The sequence below is a fragment of the Odocoileus virginianus genome, chromosome 20 (assembly GCF_023699985.2).
Source record: "Odocoileus virginianus isolate 20LAN1187 ecotype Illinois chromosome 20, Ovbor_1.2, whole genome shotgun sequence".
In the NCBI taxonomy this organism is placed as follows: Eukaryota; Metazoa; Chordata; class Mammalia; order Artiodactyla; family Cervidae; genus Odocoileus; species Odocoileus virginianus.
Window position 1 is genome coordinate 13,490,170 of NC_069693.1, and position 20,711 is coordinate 13,510,880.

General features: G+C 52.7%; 1 protein-coding gene across 7 annotated transcripts in view; it reads right to left on the minus strand.

Annotated features, from left to right (window-relative positions):
• Positions 1-20,711, minus strand: part of SIPA1L3 (signal induced proliferation associated 1 like 3) — a 257,180-nt gene that overhangs the window by 35,598 nt on the left and 200,871 nt on the right. For all 7 annotated transcript variants that reach the window (XM_070450960.1, XM_070450959.1, XM_070450963.1 and 4 more), the window contains 3 exons: positions 15,308-15,435; positions 9,720-9,838; positions 6,788-7,215 (listed from right to left, as the gene is read on the minus strand). In XM_070450960.1, the coding sequence (XP_070307061.1) occupies positions 6,788-7,215; positions 9,720-9,838; positions 15,308-15,435 (675 nt within the window). The remainder of the gene's footprint in view (positions 1-6,787; positions 7,216-9,719; positions 9,839-15,307; positions 15,436-20,711) is intronic.

A 20,711-nucleotide genomic window follows, 5' to 3' on the forward strand; every position in this document is an offset into this window, starting at 1 on the left:
CTTTCAGGGCTGTGCCCCCAGGAGGGGATCCCGGAGACAAGGGCCCTGGCTGCGGAAGCAGGGCCGCGGGCTTCTTGCCTGCCTGCCTGCCCGGCAACGCCTGGCCGTGTCAGCTCCACGTGGAGCCGAGAGCCTCTCATTGCCTCTAAACAGCGCCGACAAATTTCTCTGGAAGCCCAGGGGGGCTCTGGAGCGTGTGCTGCCTTGAGAGAGGGCGGGGGGCCAGGTGGCTGCCCGCCTGGGATCGCTCAGCCCACTGCCGTGCCCGCAGCAGGCGCTGGCGCCTGGCCCCGTGCCTAGAAGCCGGGCTCCCATGACGAATGTCTGGGGGGAGAGTCTGTGAAGTCACTGGAATCATCCACGGGCACAAGCTGCTACAGGCTGCAGCGGTTTCCACGGGAGGGCTGGAGCACGCGGAGGGAGTGGGTGGGGGGGTTTGGGCATGGCGGGGCCCTTCCCTTCCCTGGCAGTCAGTCAGTCCTTGAGTCGTGCTGGCACACTTGATCCCCACTACCCCGAGACAGCCCACGTTCCCCTGAGGAGCCCACAGTGATCTTAAAACACAAGTCAGATTATGTTCTGTGGCTCCCATGTCTCTCAGAACCAAAACCCAGCCTGAGCTGGGTCCCTGCCCACCATGCCCATCAGACCTCCTCTCCCATTCAGCCTGTCTGGCCAGCAAAGCATCTCTAGAACACCGCAAATGAGTTTACCTTCAGGGCCTCGGCATCTGTTATTTCCCCTGCCTGAACCACTTCCATGCTTCCTGCAAATATCACCTCCTCCAAGAGGCCTTCGGGGACCTCTGCCTAGCTGGGTTTTCTTCCCAGACCTTATCTCCACCTGGCATATTAACAGCACATGGCTGCTCAGCTGTCCGTGTGTCTGCCTCGCTTTCTCTCCAGGAGAGTGTCAGTTCCACAAAAGAGGGACTCTACTTCGTCCCCTGCTGTATCACCGTGTTTAGAACGGTACCTGGCACAGAGTAGGTGCTTTAGGGTCAGTAAACATAAGAACAGGGATTTCCCCTGTGGTTCAGTGGCCTGACAATGCAGGAGACACAGGTTTTATCTCTGGGTCAGGAAGATCCCCTGAAGGAAACAGCAACCCACTCCAGTCCTCTTGCCTGGAGAATCCCATGGACAGAGAAACCTGGTGGGCTACAGTCCATAGGGTTGTGAAGAGTCAGACATGACTTAGTGGCTAAATAGTAATAAACATAAGAATAACACTTCTGGGGACTTCCCTGGTAGTCCAGTGGTTAAGAATCTGCTTTCCAATGCAGGGGACATGGGTTCGATCCCTGGCTGGGGAACTGAGATCCCACATGCCATGGGGTTCAACTAAGCCCACGTGCCACAACTACTGAGTCCATGTGTGTGCACTCTACAGCCCGTGTGCCACAACTAGAGAAACCCCGTGAGCTATAACAAAGAGCCTGCGTGCCGCAATGAAGACCCAGCACAACAAAAAACAAAGAGTAACATTCCTCTGGGGACTGCTTAGCCCCAGTCTTCTCTTCTCTCTCACGAATCTCAAGACCCCCATATCTGCAGTAGCCTCCTGACATGAGCAGTCGCCAGCACTGTCCTGGACCTTTGTCTCCTCCCTTCTTACATCCTGGCAGTAACACTGCTGACACATCCACAGCTGCTCTGCCCTCTGGTCCAGGCCCCCTTCCTCCTTTCTCACTGATGTCTCAGCCTTAGACACATCCCTGACACTTCTCCAATCCTGCATCTAGCACCATCTTTCAAAACATCTATCTGCCCGTATCATCCTTTCTGCTGAAACACTTCCTTGCTGCCCACAGCTCTTAGGACTAAGTCCAAACTCTGTGCTGTGGCTGACAGGGCCTTGCGTGATCTGGCCCCTGCCAACCTCCCCAACTTCCCATTAGCTGCCCTCCCAATTTCCATCCTGGAGCCAAGCGGCCTGTGACCTTCCAGCACCCACCCTCCTCCCCACCCCAGGGCCTTTGCACATGCTATTTCTGCTCATAGGGACACTTTCTCCATACATCATCTTTCCTTTTTCTCTTAAAAAAATTTGTAAAATAGCCCACATATAGCAAAGTGTACAAAACATATATGTACAATTTAACAAACAGTTACAAAGCAAACACCCACATAACTGCATCAAGATGAAATCATCAGTTCCCCAGAAACCACTTTACCTGCTCCTTCCCTCTTAACCCTCTGGTCCTTGGTAGAAATGACTCCTCCTCAGGGAAATTATCCCTTCCCGCTTCCCACCCCTCATCCCGTTAGATCAGACACCCTTCCAGCCACGCATCACATCCCTTCAGATTCCAGGACGTTTGCCCTGCAGGCACTCCCCTAGCATAATTCACTCACTGTTTTTGCAATTATTTGCCTGCTGTCTCCCCCAGCACCCTGTCTGTTCCAGGAGATCTAGGGAACAGTTTGAGGCACAGAGCTGTGCATACACTTGGCGCCTGCTACGTGAATGAGCAACAACTGCTGGGCTACAAAGGCCCGGAAGGAGTCACAAGGGCAGCCATGGAGGGCTCATGCCTGCCTGCGGGGAGCTGACTGGGCAGCAGGGTGTCATTCCGGCCCCGCCCCAGGGAATGGACCTGTGAAAGCAGAAGCACGGGACTGCCCCGAGCGAGGGGCAGGTGGGGCCAGCGGCAGTCAGAAGCACATGTGGGCCCCTCAAGCACAGGTGCTCAGGGACCCTCTGGGAAGATGGGGGGAGGGCCAGTAGGGGGTGGTGGGACCCGCGCGCACACACACTGTCTGGAACACTCCGCCCTCCTCATTCCCAGGAGCTCCGCCTCTTTTCTCCCGGGAAGCCCCCCCCCCCCCCCCCCCCCGCACTGGGTCTGGCCCCTCCTCTGGGCTCCCACACCCCGAGGGCTTTCCTCACCCTGGCCCTGACCACTCTGGGCCGTCACTGGAGGTGGATCTGTCTCCAGCCCTGACTGTGAACACTGAGGGTGCTGTCTCTAAACAGATGCTGATGCTCAGGTTGTCAGGACAGTCAGGCTTGGAGTCTGCGACAGCCTCAGGGCTTCAGGGACAGTCAGGGCCTCAGCTGGACTTCCCAGGTGTCTCAGTGGTAAAGAATCTGCCTGCCAGTGTAGGAGACGTGGGTTCAATCCCTGGGTCGGGAAGACCCCCTGAAAAACGGAATGGCTAGCTACTCCAGTATTCCTGCCTGGAGAATCCCATGGACAGAAGAGCCTGGTGAGCTACATAGTCCATGGAGTTGCAGAGAGTTGGACACAACTTAGCATTTGAGCACGCACTCAGGGTCTCGGTCAGGGATAGAATCAGGGCCTTGGTTAGGGACAGCTTCAGGCTATTAGTGACAAGGTCAAGCTTTAGTTAGGGACAGCTTGGGACATTAGTTAGAAATTGCTCAGGTCCTTAGTGAGTGACAGCATCAGGGCCTCAGCTAGAGACACCGACACGGCCTTGGTTAGGGACAGTGACTGGGCCCCCATTGTACAGATGAGGAAACTGAGGCCCAGAGAGGTTCAGCCATTTGTCCAAGGCCACATAGCCAACAGAAGGCAGAGGCAGGGCTCAAACCCCCAGTGGGCTGACTCTGGAGTCCACACTCTCATCGACTGTGAGTACATTTGTTTTTTTAAATCAATTCATTTAATTTTCCTTAACTTGTCCAAGGCAGTATCTGTAAAATCAGGGGATAAGTTGATAACACTTTTCCTAATACCCATTTTAAATAAAACATTTTCCTCCTCGCACCACCCAAATTACCTTGAGCACCCCATTTTGGGAAAGGCTGTTCCACACTAAAGCCTGGTTGCCTAGGAGAAAACTTCAGGAAGCAGCTTTAATGAGTAGATAAGAATGATTTGCAATTAGCATCAATTGTCTGCATGCAAATTAAAGCTCCCAACCACAGGGCCCTCTTTTGAAGTGGTGCCTCTCCCCTTTTACTCCCTTCATTTCTGGGTTCAGCAAATCCTTCTCTCAGACACAGGGTAATTTTATACCCACTCCTCCTGCCTCAGCCACGGTCTACTCCCCAGCACCGGTGCTTTTATAGCACACATTCCAAAGCCCTTCAGCTACTCAGCTTTACTATTATAGGCCTGTGCCCAGCAGGGGAGACCTGGGCACCCCACGGCAGCGAGTCCTTGGTGGGTGCCCTCAGGCACGTCTCAGTGATGACCTGATTCTAGACTGTCTCCCTCAGTGGATGGTGGGTGAGGGGAGGGCTAGGCATTTCATCTGCATTTACTTGTGCCTTCTCCTCAGCTCTCGCCTAGAACCTCGGAAAAAACAAGTCCCTGAGAGATATTTGTGAATGAAATGAATGGTAGATAAATGAATGAAGGAGCTGTTCGAAAGAGCTCGTGAGTTCCAATGATTCAGGTCTATCTATCTAGGGACTTCCCTGGTAGTCCAGTGATTAAGATTCTGCCTTGCAATGCAGGAGATGTGGGTTCGAATCCTGGTCTGGGAACTAAGATCCCACATGTTGCAGAGCAACTAAGCCCATGTGCCACTACTACTGAGCCCAAATGCCTCAACTGGGGAGCTCAAGCACTCTGCAGCCCAAGGACCTCAGTGAAAGACACTGTGTGCTGCAACTAAGACCTGACACAGTCAATAAATCAATAAATTAGAAAAAAAAAAAAAAAGAGAGATCTGTCTAGTGAGGCAGACTGTGACAGAGACTTAGGTCCCTGGGAGACCCTTCCTCTCCACACTCACCTTTCTCCTGGCTCCCGACTCCAGGAGGACTGGGGCCAGGGTGAGGGACAGCACTGACACGCAGGCACTCCCAAACACGGAGGTTTCCAATCTGTCAGTGTCAGTAGCCTCTTGGTCTTAAAATCTGGTTATACTTGAATCTCTAAGCTCCAGCACCTCAGACTACTGTGTATTTTTCTTTCCAGCCAACGCCAGTCTCCCAAATACTGGCTTTTGAGTGATGAGCAGCAGAAACCGAGTTTGGTGAGAGGAGAGCCACTATGAGGTCATGCGATCCTTGAAGGAGGCAGCGAGCAGCACAATCATTCTGAATGGACTAGACTGGACTAAAGGACTCTGCACCATCACACTAAGAACTTCGAGGGAGATTTTTGTTCTACCTTTAAAAAAATTTTTTTTAATGAAAACACATTTTCTTTTGCCCACGTCTTGTGGCCCGTGGGATCTAGTTCCCTGACCAGGGGTCCAACCCGTGCCCCTTGCATTTGAAGCCGTCTTAACCACTGGACCACCAGTGAAGCTCTGCTTCACCTTCAAAAAAACAGATACTTCTACACAGACCAAGACCCAGGGGCCACCGGGGGCTGTGGTCACGGAGGTCCGAGGCCACTGCCAGGCGTGTGCCCTGTGTGGAGAGAGGCGCAGGTCTGGGGACTGGCCAAGGTGTCAGGAAGCCAAGGGAGATGAAGATCCCTAATGCGGTCCTGGCCCCTGCTCAGGAGCGGTCAGGGAAGGGAAGGGAGGCGTCCACACTGTGGACCTGGGGAGGTGGACCCACACTTAGGGGTCCACACTGGGGGCTGGAGCACTGTACTCATTGCCCGGGGCCACAGACCTCGGATGACAGCAGAATGACTGTTACAGGAGGCACTTCTGGCTTCCATTGGATTCTCAAAGTGTATGCGGTGCTCAGGCTTCCCAGGTGGCGCTAGTTGGTAAAGAACCTGCCTGCCAATGCAGGAGACTTAAGAGCCAGGGGTTGGACCCCTGGGTCGGGAAGATCCCCTGGAGGAGGGTATGGCAACCCATTCCAGTATTCTTGCCTGGAGCATCTCATGGACAGAGGAGCCTGGTGGGCTACAGTCCATGGGGTCTCAGAGAGTCAGACACGGCTGAAGCTACTGAGCACACACGCACACCCATGCGGCATAGACTCCAGGTTGTTGGTTAGTCAATGCCTTTCGTTTTCACTTGTTCCCGTCTGCCTCTCTACTAGTGGTTCTCAAAGCACGGTCTGGGGACCAACAGTGTCAGCACGGACACAGAACCCTGTACAAATGCACATTCTCAGGCCCCGCCCAGTAGGTTAGGGGAATGGGTGTTGAACAGCCCTCCAGTGGAGACCATCTGGGGTCCACACTGCCCTTTACTATGGAGGCTCGAAGGCTAAGCCAAGATTCCCCAGACTTCTTGCAGCAAACATGGGCAGGTGACACTGCGTGTGGAAGGGGTTCTGGGAAAGCGTTCGCTTTTTTCACAGTCAGGGAGCAACAAGGATGCTGCCGTCTTCCCTCTGTTCTCTGCCCCCAGGCCTCCCGGGGCACCACAGCCATCTGGAAACCAGGAAGTCACAGCCAGCACGAGGACGACCACGGAGCAGAAGACACAGGGGGCCAGGCCTCAAGGCCCTCCCTGAGCTGCTGCTGCACCAGCCCAGCTCTGCCCTCCCTGGGCTTCCCAACGGGGAACTGTTAAATCTCTATTTGCTCAAGCCTCTGTGGGTCTGGTTTTCTATTACCTTCAGCCAAATGCACTCCTAATAGAAACAGTGTGTGACTCCCAGCAGGCATAAAAACTACTGGTCTTGGGAAAGAGAAAAAGGAAAGAGACTGAGAGTCAGAGTGGACCAGAGACAGACAGACAAGGATTTTCCTTCTTCCACCGAGATCCTTAAAGGCCAGTGGATGGGTAGCCGGGGATGGTCCATGGGATCCCAGATCTGAAAGCACACTAATGTGTGAGCACACCCACCTGTGAGCATATTTCTGGGGAGGGGAGCTCCACCATCAGGACCGTGGGGGATGTGGAAGGTGGTCAGGACCCCTGAAGAACCCGGGCGAGATTTGGAGCCTCACCTGGACTGCCTGGATGGGTCGCGGCTGCCCCCGGCCAGGCCGGTCGGGGTGCTGGAGCCTGAGGAGTACAGCTTCGGTCGGTAGCCCTTGTTCTGTCCAGTGATGCCCGGGGCGGGTGAGACCTCCCGCCGCCGGTCTGCATGGTGAGACCGCCCGGTGGCCTCGCGCCCACCCCCGCAGAGGCCCATGCTTCCCGGGGGCTTGTGCGGCTTGGCCGGTCGAGGTGTTTTGGCCAGGGACATGCAGCTGGGGCTGGAGGTGTAGAGGGTAGTGTCGATGCCACTGTCGCTAGAGCCACCCTTGGAGAGAGGGTCTTGCTCTGGTTCCAGGGGGTCCAGGGGGTCAAACCAACGGTCATCGCTGTGGCTGCTGGAAGCGTTGCTGGAGAGGGTATTGCTGCTGGAATGACTGGAGTACTGGGGCTCCCCCTGGAAGGCAGGAGAACTGTGTCATTATTCCTAGACCCCAGGCTGGGGAGGGGGTGGGTAGGGGGCAACCTACCCTCCCACTGGGGTTTGCCTCACATCTGAGTGTGAACCCTGGAGCCAGACAGCTTTGATCTCTGGCTCTCTGACTTACTGACCTTGGTACCTCAGGCCACTGACTGAACTTCCCTGTGCCTCAGTTGCCACATTTGTGAAATGGGTTGATAACAACCCTGCTCCATGGGGTGGCTCAGAGGGATAAATGACACTGCCTACATAACGTGCTGCCAACATTAAGCTCGGCGTGTCTGGAACTGAGCTCCTGGCCCTCCCTCCTGAATTCACCTCTTCCTTGTCTCCTAAGGGCACCTCCGTCCTTTCGGCTGTCCTCACCCAAGCGTTGTGGAGTCACTCTGGACCTTGCTTTTGCTCTCACACCTATATCTAGTCCAGCAGCAAATCTTGTTGCCCATGTCTTCAAAAATAGATCCAAACCTGCCAGCTTGCCTCCCTTCAAGACTCCACCTGGTCCTGTCCGCTACTGCTTCCCACCGGACCATGGCAGCAGCCTCCTGCCGTCTTCCTACTCCTGTCTGTCTCCCCTCATCCCTGGCCCCCAGCCTGTGCCCTACACACAGCCAGAGACAGGCTGTGAACACTCATGTCCATGCCCTGCTCAGAACCCTCCTTCTCACTCGGGAAAAGCCAGAGTCCTCTCCATGGCCCCTGGGGCCCTGTATGACCTGGCTCCGGGTTTCAGTCTCTAACTTCACTCCGTCCCAGCCACACCGACCTCCTCGCTGTTCTGAGCACGCCATGTGCACGGTTCTTTCAGGGCCTTTGCACTTGCTGTTTCCTCTGTGTCAATGCACTTCCCTCAGGTGATTTTCACGGGCTGCCGCTTACTTCAAGGTTTTGTTTACAGGTTACCTCCTCAAAGGCCTTCTCTGACCACCTCATCCTAAAGCAGCTGTGCCTGACACTCTCTTTTCCCTTAACTGGACTTTTTCTTTTGCAGTAAGAATCAGTTCTCACCATTATATAATGAATCTGTTTCTCTGCTGACTGATTGTTGCCCACATTGGAATGTCAGCTTTGTGAGCACGGGGGCTCACCTGTCCTCTTCATCCCTGGGGTCCTAGTACCTGGACCATGGTCCATGCTCATCACTCACTCACTGAATGAACGGATGTGAAGAGATTGCCAAGCTCTCAGTCTCCTCCTGGCCACACAGGACTACATCCCCCAGCTCCCCTTGCAGTGATGTGTGGCCACGTGACAGCATCCTGGCCAATGTAACATTACAGGTGGACGTCATTTCTGCCTTGTCTAGGTCTGAGTCAAAAAAGGTCCTTTCTCCCTTCTCCCTCACCTGCTAGAAAGAGGCAAGGACCCATTAGAGGGCTCTGGCACCCCAAGGAACCGTTACAAGAGGGAGTGAGCCTGGGTTCCTGAATCCTGCAAAAAGCTGCTACACTGAACACCCACACTGAATTGCTACATTAGAGGGGAATAAACTTATATTTTGTGAGGTCACTAGGACCTGGGGACTGTCTGTTACGGCAGTTTGTTGTTTAATCGCTCAGTCATGTCCGACTCTTGTGACCCCGTGGACTGTAGCCTGCCAGGCTCCCCTGTCCATGGGATTTTCCAGGTAAGAATATTTGAGTGGGGAGCCATTTCCTCCTCCAGGGGATCTTCCCAACCCAAGGATCGAACTTGTGTCTCCTGCACCGGCAGGAGGATTCTTTACCCCTGAGTCGCCTGGGAGACATTTAACCTGTTGCTAAAGATTGAACAGTCTGTGTCCCCCAACATGCGTACACTGAATTCCCATCTCCAGTGGGATGGTATTAGGAGGGAGGGCCTTTGGAAAGTGATTAGGTTATGAGGGTGGAGCCCTCATGAATGAGACTACAAACTCCTATATGTTTTCACATATTTATCCTATATATGTTTATATAGTCCTCATGAAGGAAGGGGGTTATAAAATCCATATATATGTGTATTATATCCGTATAAGGGAGACCACAGAGAGCTCCCTTCACACATGAGGTAAGGCGAAGGCTGTCCATGAACCAGGAAGCAGGTTCTCATTAGACACTGGACCTGCCTGTGCCTTAACCTTAGACTTTCCAGCCTCTGGAACTAGCAGAAATCAGTAACTGCTGTTTATCAGCCACCCAGTCTGTGGTGTTTTAGTTAGGGCAGCCTGAGCTGGTGAAGACATCAACCATGGCGGATGGAATGAGGAAATCATGGCTTGAAGGAGTGAGTGATTTGCTCAAGATGACATGGACGGTAGGGGCTGGAGCCAGGATGCACTACTGGCTAGATCTAATTCCAGACCAGGCATTTAGCCCCTCTGCTGGAGTGGGAGGGGGCGGAAGAGGAGCATGCCCAGGTGAAGCTGTGAAGCCGTCCAGCTGTCGGCAGCCAGGGCGGGTCAGGCAGCTGGCTCCCACAGCCTTGGCTCCCCAGGGTGGGCAGGCGGGGCCCGGACTCACCTTGGAATGCCTGTTGGGGGAATCTTTGCCTGCTGCGTCCTGCCTGGAGGCGTGCTTGCTCCCGTTGCTTCCAGCCATGGCTGAGAGCCGGGCCTGGGCGGGCACATGCCACAAAGGCTCTGCAGTGCAACAGAAGACACACCAGTGGTTAGAGGTGACTCAGGCATTCACCTGAAGAATCTGGCGCTACATGTAGTTTCGATGGTTCCATTCCTCTGCCAGCTTGTCTACTCAGCTTGTGACCACGACACGGCCATGACCCCTATCCACTCAGGTATTAAGGTCTAGCAACGCTCATGGACAGAGTATTTACTGAGCACTTATTAAGTGCCAGGCACCATGCTAGTGCTTTACATAGCTTGACTTGGTGAAGCCTTATTGCAACAACCCTCAACCCTCAAAGGAGGTTGAATGCATTTTCGTCCTTCCTGGCCACCTGGATTTTCTATTTTATAAATTATTTGTCCATATCCTTTCTAAATTTTTCTATGGAAATGACCACTTTCTGCTGAGCAGGGTTCTTTTTTCTTTTTCTATTGGCCACATCACATGGCATACGGGATCTTAGTTCCCTGATCAGGGATCAGGGACGGGACCGCTCCCCCCACCCCCGCCCCCCACTGCAGTGGTGGTGCAGTCTTAACCACTGGACTTCCAGGGAGGTCCCTCAACAGGGTTCTTTACATATGCTAAGGTAGCATTCCTTTGTTGGTTAACCATGCACAACTTTTTTGGTTAAATGGAAGCAGAATCATAATAAGCATTGTCTGACAATTTAACTCTCACTTTACAGATAAATATACTGACACTTGCTTTTCGCTGTGTATCCTCATGACACATGTTCACATAACTGAACTGAAGTTATCTTATTTTTAACAGCTGCAAAGTTTTCCATCACTGAATGGACATCAATTATTTAACCAGTTTCCTACTGATGGATATTCAGGTTATTTTCTATTTTTCTTCACATTTTGCTGGCCTTTTCTCTACATTCAACTTTGAACAAGTGTGGAATTGTGTCTGGGACAGAATTCTCCAAGTGAAATGGCTGGTTCAAAGGTGAAACAGGTTTAAAATCACGATGGCTGCTATGGGTGTAAATTAGTCTAAACTCCCAAGGCTGGTCAACGTGCCTGAATGGAGCATCAGATCTTAAAAAAACACACAACCTCTGGGAAGAATGGATACATGTATATGGCTCTCTGCTGTCCACCTGAAACTATCACATCACTGTTCCTTTTTAAACAAATTATTGATTTTTGGCTGCGCTTCATTGCTGCACACAGGCTTTATCTAGCTGCGGTGAGCAGGGGCTACTCTAGTTGTGGTGCATAGGGTTCTCATTGCTGTGGCTTCTCTTACAGAGCACGGGCTCTAGAGTGTGGGCTTCAGCAGTTTTGCCACACGGCTTTAGTGACCTCTTGGCATGTGGGATCTACACAGACCAGGGATCGAACCCGTGTCTCCTGCACTGGCAGGTGGATTCTTTACCACTGAGCCACCGGGGACATCCCTATCCCAACACTGTTAATTGGCGATACTCCAATATAAAATAAAAAGTTAAACACATGTACATATACACAATCTAAATGGAGGGCTAACTAATATCTATCAAACTTACAAACACATAATGCACTAACAGAGGACCCAAACCCCAGTGGTCTAACCCCAGAGCTCACACTTCTGATCAGTGCTGCAGTTAAAACACTCACAATGATGATTATCATTAAGCACATGTTCTGTGTCCAGTACTACTATAAGCGCTCTGCCTGCATTACCTTGCTATAACCACCCAGTGATATTATGAGGTGGATATTAGTGCCAGTTTAATAGATGAAGGAGAACACCAAGACTCAGAAAGCTTAAATAACTGGTCCAAGGTCACACAGAGCTTCAGGCCTGCACTTCCCCAGCGATGACCACGCCAGCAACAGTGCAGAGTAAGCACTCCAGGAGCTGGAGTAGTTGTCATTCTCTTAATGATGGGCTGGGCCCTGTGCTGGGGCTGGACAGGCGTGATCTCACAGGATCCCAAAATCACCTTGCAAGGAAAGACACTCAGGGTGTCCACTGCAGAAGAAGGACCCGAGGCTGGGAGAGATGAAGTCATCGCCAAGGTCATACAGCTGACTCAGAACTTCCCACCAGGCCCATCGGAGCCTGAGTTAACCACTGTACACACACTGCTGCCCCTGGTGCAACCTTAGGGGGCTCTGGGCCCATGTTCCTGTCGGGGAAGGTGGGCGTGGAGGGCCAGGCAGGGCACTCAGGGACACAGAGAGAGCAGCCTAACTGGACACAGTTGAGGGTGTCACTGCCCACTATGTCCACCTGCTTCACCCTCCAGAGATGCTTTTCCTCCTGGGAAGCATCTGAGACGCCCAGGAAGCACTGGTCTGCTGGGAGGAGGGCTGAAAATGCCAGGAGACAACATTTCTGCAGAGAGCCAAGCCCGTGGCAGTCACACCCAGCTTCTCTACCACCTAGGACACCATGGCTCCCACATTTCTGTCTCTGGCAGGACATCTCCCCACAACTCCAGACTTGTACAAACAGCTGCCCACACACCTCCACGGAGTGTCTACCGGGCACTCCTTACTGGACATGGCCAAAGCCAGCTCCTTATCTTCCCCTAAACCTCCATCTCGTCTCCTCCGTCCTTTTGGCTGCTTAGGTCAGAAACCAGTTATCATCCTTGAACCTCAAATCCTAACTTTACCTCCAAAGGACTGTATCCAGAACCTGCCCATCTCTCCCCCTCCACTGGCCCCGCCCCAGGTGAATCTGTAGCCAGAGGGACTCTGTGAACACCTGAGACAGATCCCAACCCCTTCTGCCCAGAAGAGCTGAGCCCCGTGGTTCTGAGTGAAGAACAAAGTTCCCACCCCGCTGTCCCCGCCACCTCCTTGGCCTTGTCTCCCACCACTTCTACAAGTCCTTGGCCTCTTTCCTGTCTCTCCAACACCAGACCCCTTGCCACCCAGGGGTCTTTGCTCAGCAGTTCCCTTTCCCTGGAATGTTCTCCTCCCAGCTGTCACCCTCACACTCTTCTAGCCTCTCCTGAAAAGCTATCTGTTCAGAGACCTCCTCAGACCCCACAAATCACTCTCCAGGCACTCTGCTTATTTCCAGTTAATACTCAGCTCACACTGTGGGTGAGGGACTATGGTGGTATCTACAGCAGGCGTGGGTCAAGGAGGGGTTCTAGTATAGAACCAGTAGGTCCTGGTCCAAATTTCAATGCAGCTACTCACCAGCCAGGACCTCGGACAAGAGACACCTTTTTGGGGCCTCACCTTCCTCGTTTCTAAAATGGGGTGGTCACCTCTGTTGTGTTCCTGAGATGATTAAAGAGGAGGGAGTGTGGAGCACCCGAAACTGTGCTGCTGTTGCTGTGACCACAGTCATCTGACCAGGGCTGGGCACTCCCCCACGTCCATCCCCTCCGACGGATCCCCCCACCCCGTGGCTTGAATACACTCTGGACTTTATGGTGACTTCTGAGCACAGACCACGCTGATCTGTGAGCGTGCAGGGAAATGTCAGCCAACTTACAACAAAGTCTCAAGGCGGTGAGAAGGGAGTAGGGCTGTGGGGGACTGAAGACAGAAGGAAGGAGGGCCCATGGAGAGCTTCTGTGACCCCCTTATCTAGGGCCCACAGTGAATAGTGAATGCTAGGGAAGTTTCCTCCCCACTTACACCCTGGTGTAATGACATCTCCCAGCACCAGGTTTCTCTTTCTCACCTGGGTGGGGAGGAGGAAGCGAACCTGCCTGTGGGAGCAGAGATCACAGACCTGCGGGTGGGATCAAGCGTGCTGAGCAGAGGAGCGAGCCGTGTCTGCAGGCCCCGGAGGCAGCGGACATGGGGAGAGTGTGGTCAGGGAGGGGGCAACCTGCTTGGCTGAAGTCCAACTGTTGTCCCTGGTTTAACAGAACCATGGACTGCGGAAGCTCACGTGCTGAAGCTTGTGTGCCTAGAGCCTGGGCTCCGCAACCAGAGGAGCCACTGCAATGAGAAGCCTGTGCACTGCAATGAAGAGCTGCCCTCGCTCTCGACAACTAGAGAGAGACTGAACAGAAACGAAGATCCAGTGCAGCCAAAACGGGAAGGGAGGGAGGAAGGAAGGAAGGAAGAAAATTTAAAAAGAAAAAGAGACACACATACAGAGGGAGAGAACCATGGGGCGGAGGTGCTGAGGGATTCTCCAGGCTGCTCACCCTGGGGCAGCAACCCTTCCTTGCCCCACAGCACCTAGGGGGTAGCCAGTGATGCGCAGACATGGTCAACCCCCATGAGAACGGCCTGGATATTCTCAAACACCCACTGTGTGGATATCTCCATCTCCTCCCCCTCCGAAGTAAGCACCCTCTGATTCTTCATTGATTTTCTTTCTTTTGAACCCACCTATCACCTGCTGGTTCTCACAGTTCAAAGGGGCTAACAGCTTTGTTAGGAGACATCACGTTGAAGATATTCATCCAAGGAGTACATGCCATGATTAATACTTATACACAGGAGAGTAAACGGATGAGATGTTTAGTTTCACCAGGCATCAGAAAAATGCAAATGAAAAGCACAATGTGGCACCACTATGAGTCCACCAGGACGGCTGACATGAAGGCTGGGGAGGACCGGAGCCATAAGAACTCTCTCTGTTACTGGCGGGAGTGGGAAGTGGTGTGACAATCTCTTAGAAAGTTAAATGCATAACCCAGCAATTCCACTCCTGGATATATTCCCTGCAGAAATGTGTGCACATCTTCAGAAAAGGCAGATACAAGGATATTCCTGGCCACACTGTTCTAAGCAACCCCAAACTGGTCCAACCCAAATGCCCTTCAAAGCTAGAGTGGAGTAAGACATTGTGGATCATTCAGACAGTGGATATACTACTTAGAACTGTGCTGCAAGTCATGTGGCAGGCCCTCACCAACACAGTACTGAGCAACAGAAGTCACACACATGTATACACACACACAGTGTGTTCAGTGGGAATCTATGTTCCCTATGCATGAAGTTCAAAACCAGGCAAGACTAAACCTGGCCGTGAGAAACAGGACGCGGTGGCCTTTGGGGGTGCTGACTGGGAGGGGCTGGGGCCTACCAGGAGGCTGGCTGTGTCTCTCTCGCCCTGGGTGTGGAACAGGGGTGTGTTCACTTTGTGATTATATTATCACACTAGGTGCTCTGGGTTTGGGCTCGTGTCTCAGCATAACACTTGAGAAACAGCATTCTGTAATAAGCAGTCTCAGGATACTGCCAGTTCAGCTCAGCCCCCCACCCGCAGAGGACCACCTTCAGGTGTCCCCTCCTCCGTGCTGCACATCTGTGCTCCAACCCCTGACTGACAGCAACGGCAGGCCCCGCCTGCTGATGCCCTGTCTGGATGGACACGGATCCGGCTCACTGGTCCCTACCATTCTCCCAGGTGCCTTCTCTAACCTTACGTGGTGCACTTACAGCTTGCTTTTGTGTTTTATCCATCACTGACAGGGGGAGGGGCTTTACCCGTCACACTGTGAGTAATGGGTCAGCAGGGTGAGGCCACGGGCACATCTGGCCCCGGGTAGGGGGGGCCCCTACCTGGCTTCTGACGCTCCATGGTGCTCTCCTGGCTGGTCAGGCCGCCTGACGAGGAGTCGCCGCTGGATGTCCCGTCGTGGCTGAAGTGCGGCTCGAAAGACAGCAGCGGGTGTGGGGCGGCCGTGTACCTGCAGGGGAGCAAGAGGAGGCGGGCACAGGGTGAAGGGCTGGTGTGTCAAAACCCACCTGAGCCTGAGACTTGCTCGCTGCGGGTTTTAAATACCCGGGAGGCTCCTTGAGGCTGGGAGGCTGGATGAGTAAGCCTGGAAACGTGCTATTAACTGCAGGTCAGGAATGAGCTGTCCGGGAAGCATGCCAGGGAGCCGGTGGTGGCAGGGCGCGCAGGGCCAGGTGGGGTCTTCAAGGAAAGAGTGGGGGCAGAAGGCACTCAGGACCCTAGGCTCCTCGAGGTTCCCATTTCTTTTTCGGCTGTACCACACGGCACGTGGGATCTTAGATCCCTGACTAGGAGCTGCCTCCCGTATTGCAAGCACGGAGTCCTAATCACTGGACCACCAGGGAAGTCCTCTGGGGTTCCGTTTCTTGGCTACGAAATAGGGTGAGCTGCTGTAAGCAGCCCCTACTCCTAGGCTGGTCTTGGGCTCCCTCTCTCTCTGACGGAAGAGAGCAGAACAAGGCAGCCATTTGTAGGTCCAGGAGGCCTGGAAGCAGGCCGCTTGGGGGATCAGACCTCTCCTCGGCCTCCTGCCCAGCCAGGTTCAGTCACTTCCTTGCCCCGACAGTTTCCCAAGCTGTCAAGAGGCAGCTGCAGTCAGTCTTTCCTTGCAGGCCTGAAAGCATTGCTGTGTGCCCAGAACTTACAGCCTGAGACTGACACGTCATACCACTGGCTGAGGGGCTGGAGTTGAGTCTGTCTGTCTCTTTTCTGGAGGAAGGGGCTTCAGGGGAGAGGGTGAAGGCTCAGGAGTCAGCACGAGGCAGGTCTGGGCCCAACCCCAGCTCCACCCCTCACTAGCTGCGTGACGTTGGCTGGGCAAGTGCTCATCAGTTTGGGCTGTGGTTTTACCACCTGAAAAATGACATTTTCTACTATGTAGGGTTGTGGAGGGATGAAATAACAAAGCTGTCTCCTAGAGGGAGATTCTCCTGGAGGCGGGCCCTGCAGACCCACAGGCAAGGCCTGAGGTTTAACAGAGGGACTGGCAAAGGTTCTCTGTGGCCTGGGGTCCCAGCAACATTCTGTGTGAACCCGGAGCCTATGGGTGCCTCCTCCACATCCATTCCACCTCAGATCAGAATCCGCCATGGCAGAAACCCTCTCTCTGACTGGGGTTGGTCAGGAAAGGCAGAGGACACGTGAGAGGGTTTGAGTTATTAAGACTCCCATGAAATACTCTGGTTCTTCACCTGACAAACACACGGCAGGACGACTCTTCCAGCCCTTTGAGACTGGCTGGTTGGGGCTGTGTGACGATCAGTGTGTTGTGAGGGAGCCTGGGTCCTAACAGGTCCACTCAGTGGTGGACCTGCAGTGTGGATGCAAAATAAACCCTTGTTGATTTGTTGTTATTTAGTTGCTCAGTCATATCTGACTCTGCAACACCATGGACTGTAGCCCGCCAGTTTCTTCAGGCCATGGGATTTCCCAGGCAAGAATACTGGAGTAGGTTGCCATTTCCTTCTCCAGGGGATATTCCTGACCCAGGGATCAAACTCGTTAGCAGGCAGATTCTTTATCATGGAGTCACCTGGGAAACCCCTTCAGTGACTTAAGTCACTGCAATTTTCAGGTGTCTGTTAACCAGCATAACCTGACTGAAACAGGGGAAGTCTGCTGAGAGGTTGTGGGGGAAAGTCTTCTTGCTCCAAAGGGAGATGACAAGGAAAGATGGCTTCTCTTCCTCACCAGATGTTGCAGGGTCCAAATACGACACCACTTGCAGCTGTCGCCCTCTCCCAACAAGTCTGAGAACAAGGCCAATGCTGAGTGTGGAAGAGAGGGGGCAGGAAGAGCCACTGGGCCCTTGACAACATTGTCAAGGTGCTGGCTTAACCTCCCTGGGAACTGCTCTGCCTCTGAACCTTTTCTGGGAGATAACAAATTCCTACAATGTTTGGTTACTTGCAGCCAGAAGCATTCCATGGACACAAGCCCTGGACTTTGGAGGAGTCACTGAGCCTCCATTAATCAAGCTGATACTGTTGATTCCTCACTTGTTTCCTATGCCTGCACTTGCAACTTGAGAGGATAATAAACTGGAATCCCTCCCCCAAAATCCAAAAGAAGAGTTAACTGACTTCTCTGGGGTCACCCTGCCAGTTCAAAGCCAGGGCTGTCTCTGCAAAGACCAACTCTAAGCTCCTGACTTTCACATATACAGGCACAGAGGTGCATTGGACTTTCTGAAATTTCATCTTTCCTCACCTGCCAGGAAAACATATTATCCCCACTTCTCCAGGCCCTGAACTCTAATGCCTCCAGGAAAAAAAGACAGGTGAATGGATAAAGAAGATGTGGTGTATATGATAAAGAAGATGTGGTGCATATACGTGTGTGTGTGAAAGAAACCAAAATTGGGTTGTTTGTAGTGATGCAAGTGATTTAGAGTCTGTCATACAGAGTGAAGTGAGAAACAGAAAGACAATACCATAGATTAATGCACATACATGAAATCTAGACAAAGAATATTGATGCACCTGTTTACAGGGAAGGAATGGAGACACAGATGTAGAAAACGGATTTGTGGATATGGGGGTGGTGGGAGAAGAGGGTAGGACAAATTGAGAGAACAGTACTGAGATATGTACACTACTGTGTGCAAAACAGATAGCTAGTGGGAAGCTGCCTTATAGCACAGGGCACTTAGCCTGGTGCTCTGTGATGACCTAGAGGTGGGGTTGGGGGTGGGGTGTGAGGGAGGCTCAAAAGAGAGGAGATAAAATGTACACATATGGCTGATGCAAGCTGTAGAACAGCAGAAACTAACACAACATTATAAAGCAGTTATACTCTATTTAAAAAACAAAAAAGCATAGGGAGTCTTCACCTTACTGGCTGACTTAGCAGCCAGCCAACCTCCTGGTAAAATGTGACTCCAGTATTGCTGGAAGCTCAAGTGTTGATGGGTTTATTCCATCTCCTCAAAATGCCCGAATCAAATCCTGAGTGCTAAAGGAAAATGGTCGGCAGTTGCTAGGTTTGTAAAGAGGGAGGTCCGAGCGGCAGACACTTCCTCAATGTCTATTCTCTGCTTCCACCGTGGTAAGTAAGTAAGTAAAGTTGCTCAGTCGTGTCCGACTCTATGCGACCACATGGACTGTAGCCCACCAGGCTCCTCTGTCCATGGGATTTTCCAGGCAAGAGTACTGGAGTGGATTGCCATTCCTTCTCCACCATGGTAGCACAATCCAAGTTGTACTGGTGGCAGCAATGTGATGGGTTAACAAACTACATTTACCAGACTCCCGTGCAGTTCTGGCCAATGAAATAAAAGCACCGCATGCGACTCCCAGACAGTTTCTGCCAGCATGGTGTGGGATCCTAGTCCCCCAGTCAGGGGTTGAACCTAGGCCCTGGCAGTGAAAGAACAGAGTCCTAACCTCTGGATTACTGGGGAATTCCTCGATGGACTATCTTTAGCTGAACAAATGTTTCCAGCTTCATCTCTCAGCTAACTGTCCTCTATCAAGAAAACCTGTACTTTGTTCACTCATGTAATTCTTTCACTAAAGAGCCTTCTTCCCATCCCAATGCAAACTGACTGGCCTACACTGACCATTCTTTAGATGCTGAATATGTACCATTTGGGGCCATCTGTATCGCTGCCAAATCCTGGTCAAGCTGATGAAGCCAGGACATTCCAGCATCTCACCATGCACAGCTCTGGGCAAAACTCCCCAGATGCAGGCCTGGGCTGCCAGGATCTTTGCTTTGAACTTCCTAGTCTGCCACGTAGGAAAGTACCAAGACAGATGTGGAGTCCTGAGGGCAGGGCTCCAGTGTGCTCTGTCAGTCTCCTACACTGATGGGTGGAGCCGGGGATGGGAGCATTATAGGATGGCTGGGTAAAGGGTGGACACACAATGCAGCCACTGTTGGCTGCCACTCCAAGAGGCACCACCTTCTCAGTCCCTGCTGGTGGAGTCCGGACGCTGCTGTGGCAGCCAACCCTCGACCACATGACTTCAGCAAATTCTGAGGGTTTGAGTTCCCCTGGTGGCTCAAAAGGTAAAAAAAATCTGTCTGCAATGAGGGGAAACCTGGGTTCAGTTCCTGGGTGAGGAAGATCCTCTGGAGGAGGACGTGTCAACTCACTCTAGTATTCTTGCCTGGACAAGCCCCATGGCCAGAGGAGCCTGGTGTGGCTACAGTCCACAGGGTCACAAAGAGTTGGACATGACTGAATGACTAAGCACACAAGACAATCCTGGGGGTCCCATGTGACCTCTCCAGGGGTTAGTTCAGGGGTGGGCAAGTGACCGAGTTCCTTCATCCTTAGAGAACAGCTCTTCCCTCTTCTCCTACGGGGCACCGGTTCTGCCTGGAGCCACAGCAGTCCTTGTGGGTCATGAGTGGAGTCAGGTCCCTGAGGAAGAACCTATACAACTGAGCAGCTCAAGAGCCACCTGCCTCTGGAATTATTATGTGATGATGATAAATCCCCTTAATGCTCATGCCTTCTTAAGTTTTCTGTCTAAAGTCAAATGTTTCGACTTCCCTGGTGGTCCAGTGGATAACAATCTGCCTGCCAATGCAGGGGACACAGTTTCTATCCCTGGTCCGGGAACTAAGATCCCATATGCCGTGGGGCAACTAAGTTCATGGCTTGCAATGACTTAGTCCACATACAGCAACGAAGAACCTGTGCAGCATAATGAAGACCCAGAGTAGCAACCCCCACCCTCCTTCAACGCAAAATGTCAAATGCTTCCTAACTGAAGGACCACCCTTTATGGAACCAGCAGAGGAAAACAAAGGTGGAAAAAAAAAGACAGGTAGCCTGATAAGCAAACGTCTGGGGTCCAGGCCAGCCCTGCAGGGTGCTGAGCCGGGCACACAATTCTGTCCTAGCTCTGGGCTGAGTCTGGACGTTTGCTCATCTTGCACAAGACAGTGGCAAACTCCTGAGGATGAGGATGGCATCTGCAGTTGCCAGCATAGCTGTGCTCGTGGCAGTGACATTCAGGACCCTCACGGAGCATTTCCTGTGTGGTGGGCTGAGTTCTGAGTGCTCGCGAGAGCCCCCCTCCTTGAATGTTCTCAATGCTGCTCAGGGGCAGGCTTTGCAATGGCTTCTCTCATTGCAGAGCACGGGCTCTAGAATGCGCAGGCTTCCACAGTTGTGACATGTGAGCTTGGTGGTTGCGGCTCCCAGGCTCTAAGCCACAGGCTCAGTAGCTGTGGCACACAAGCCTAGGTGCTCTGCTGCTGTGGGATCCTCTT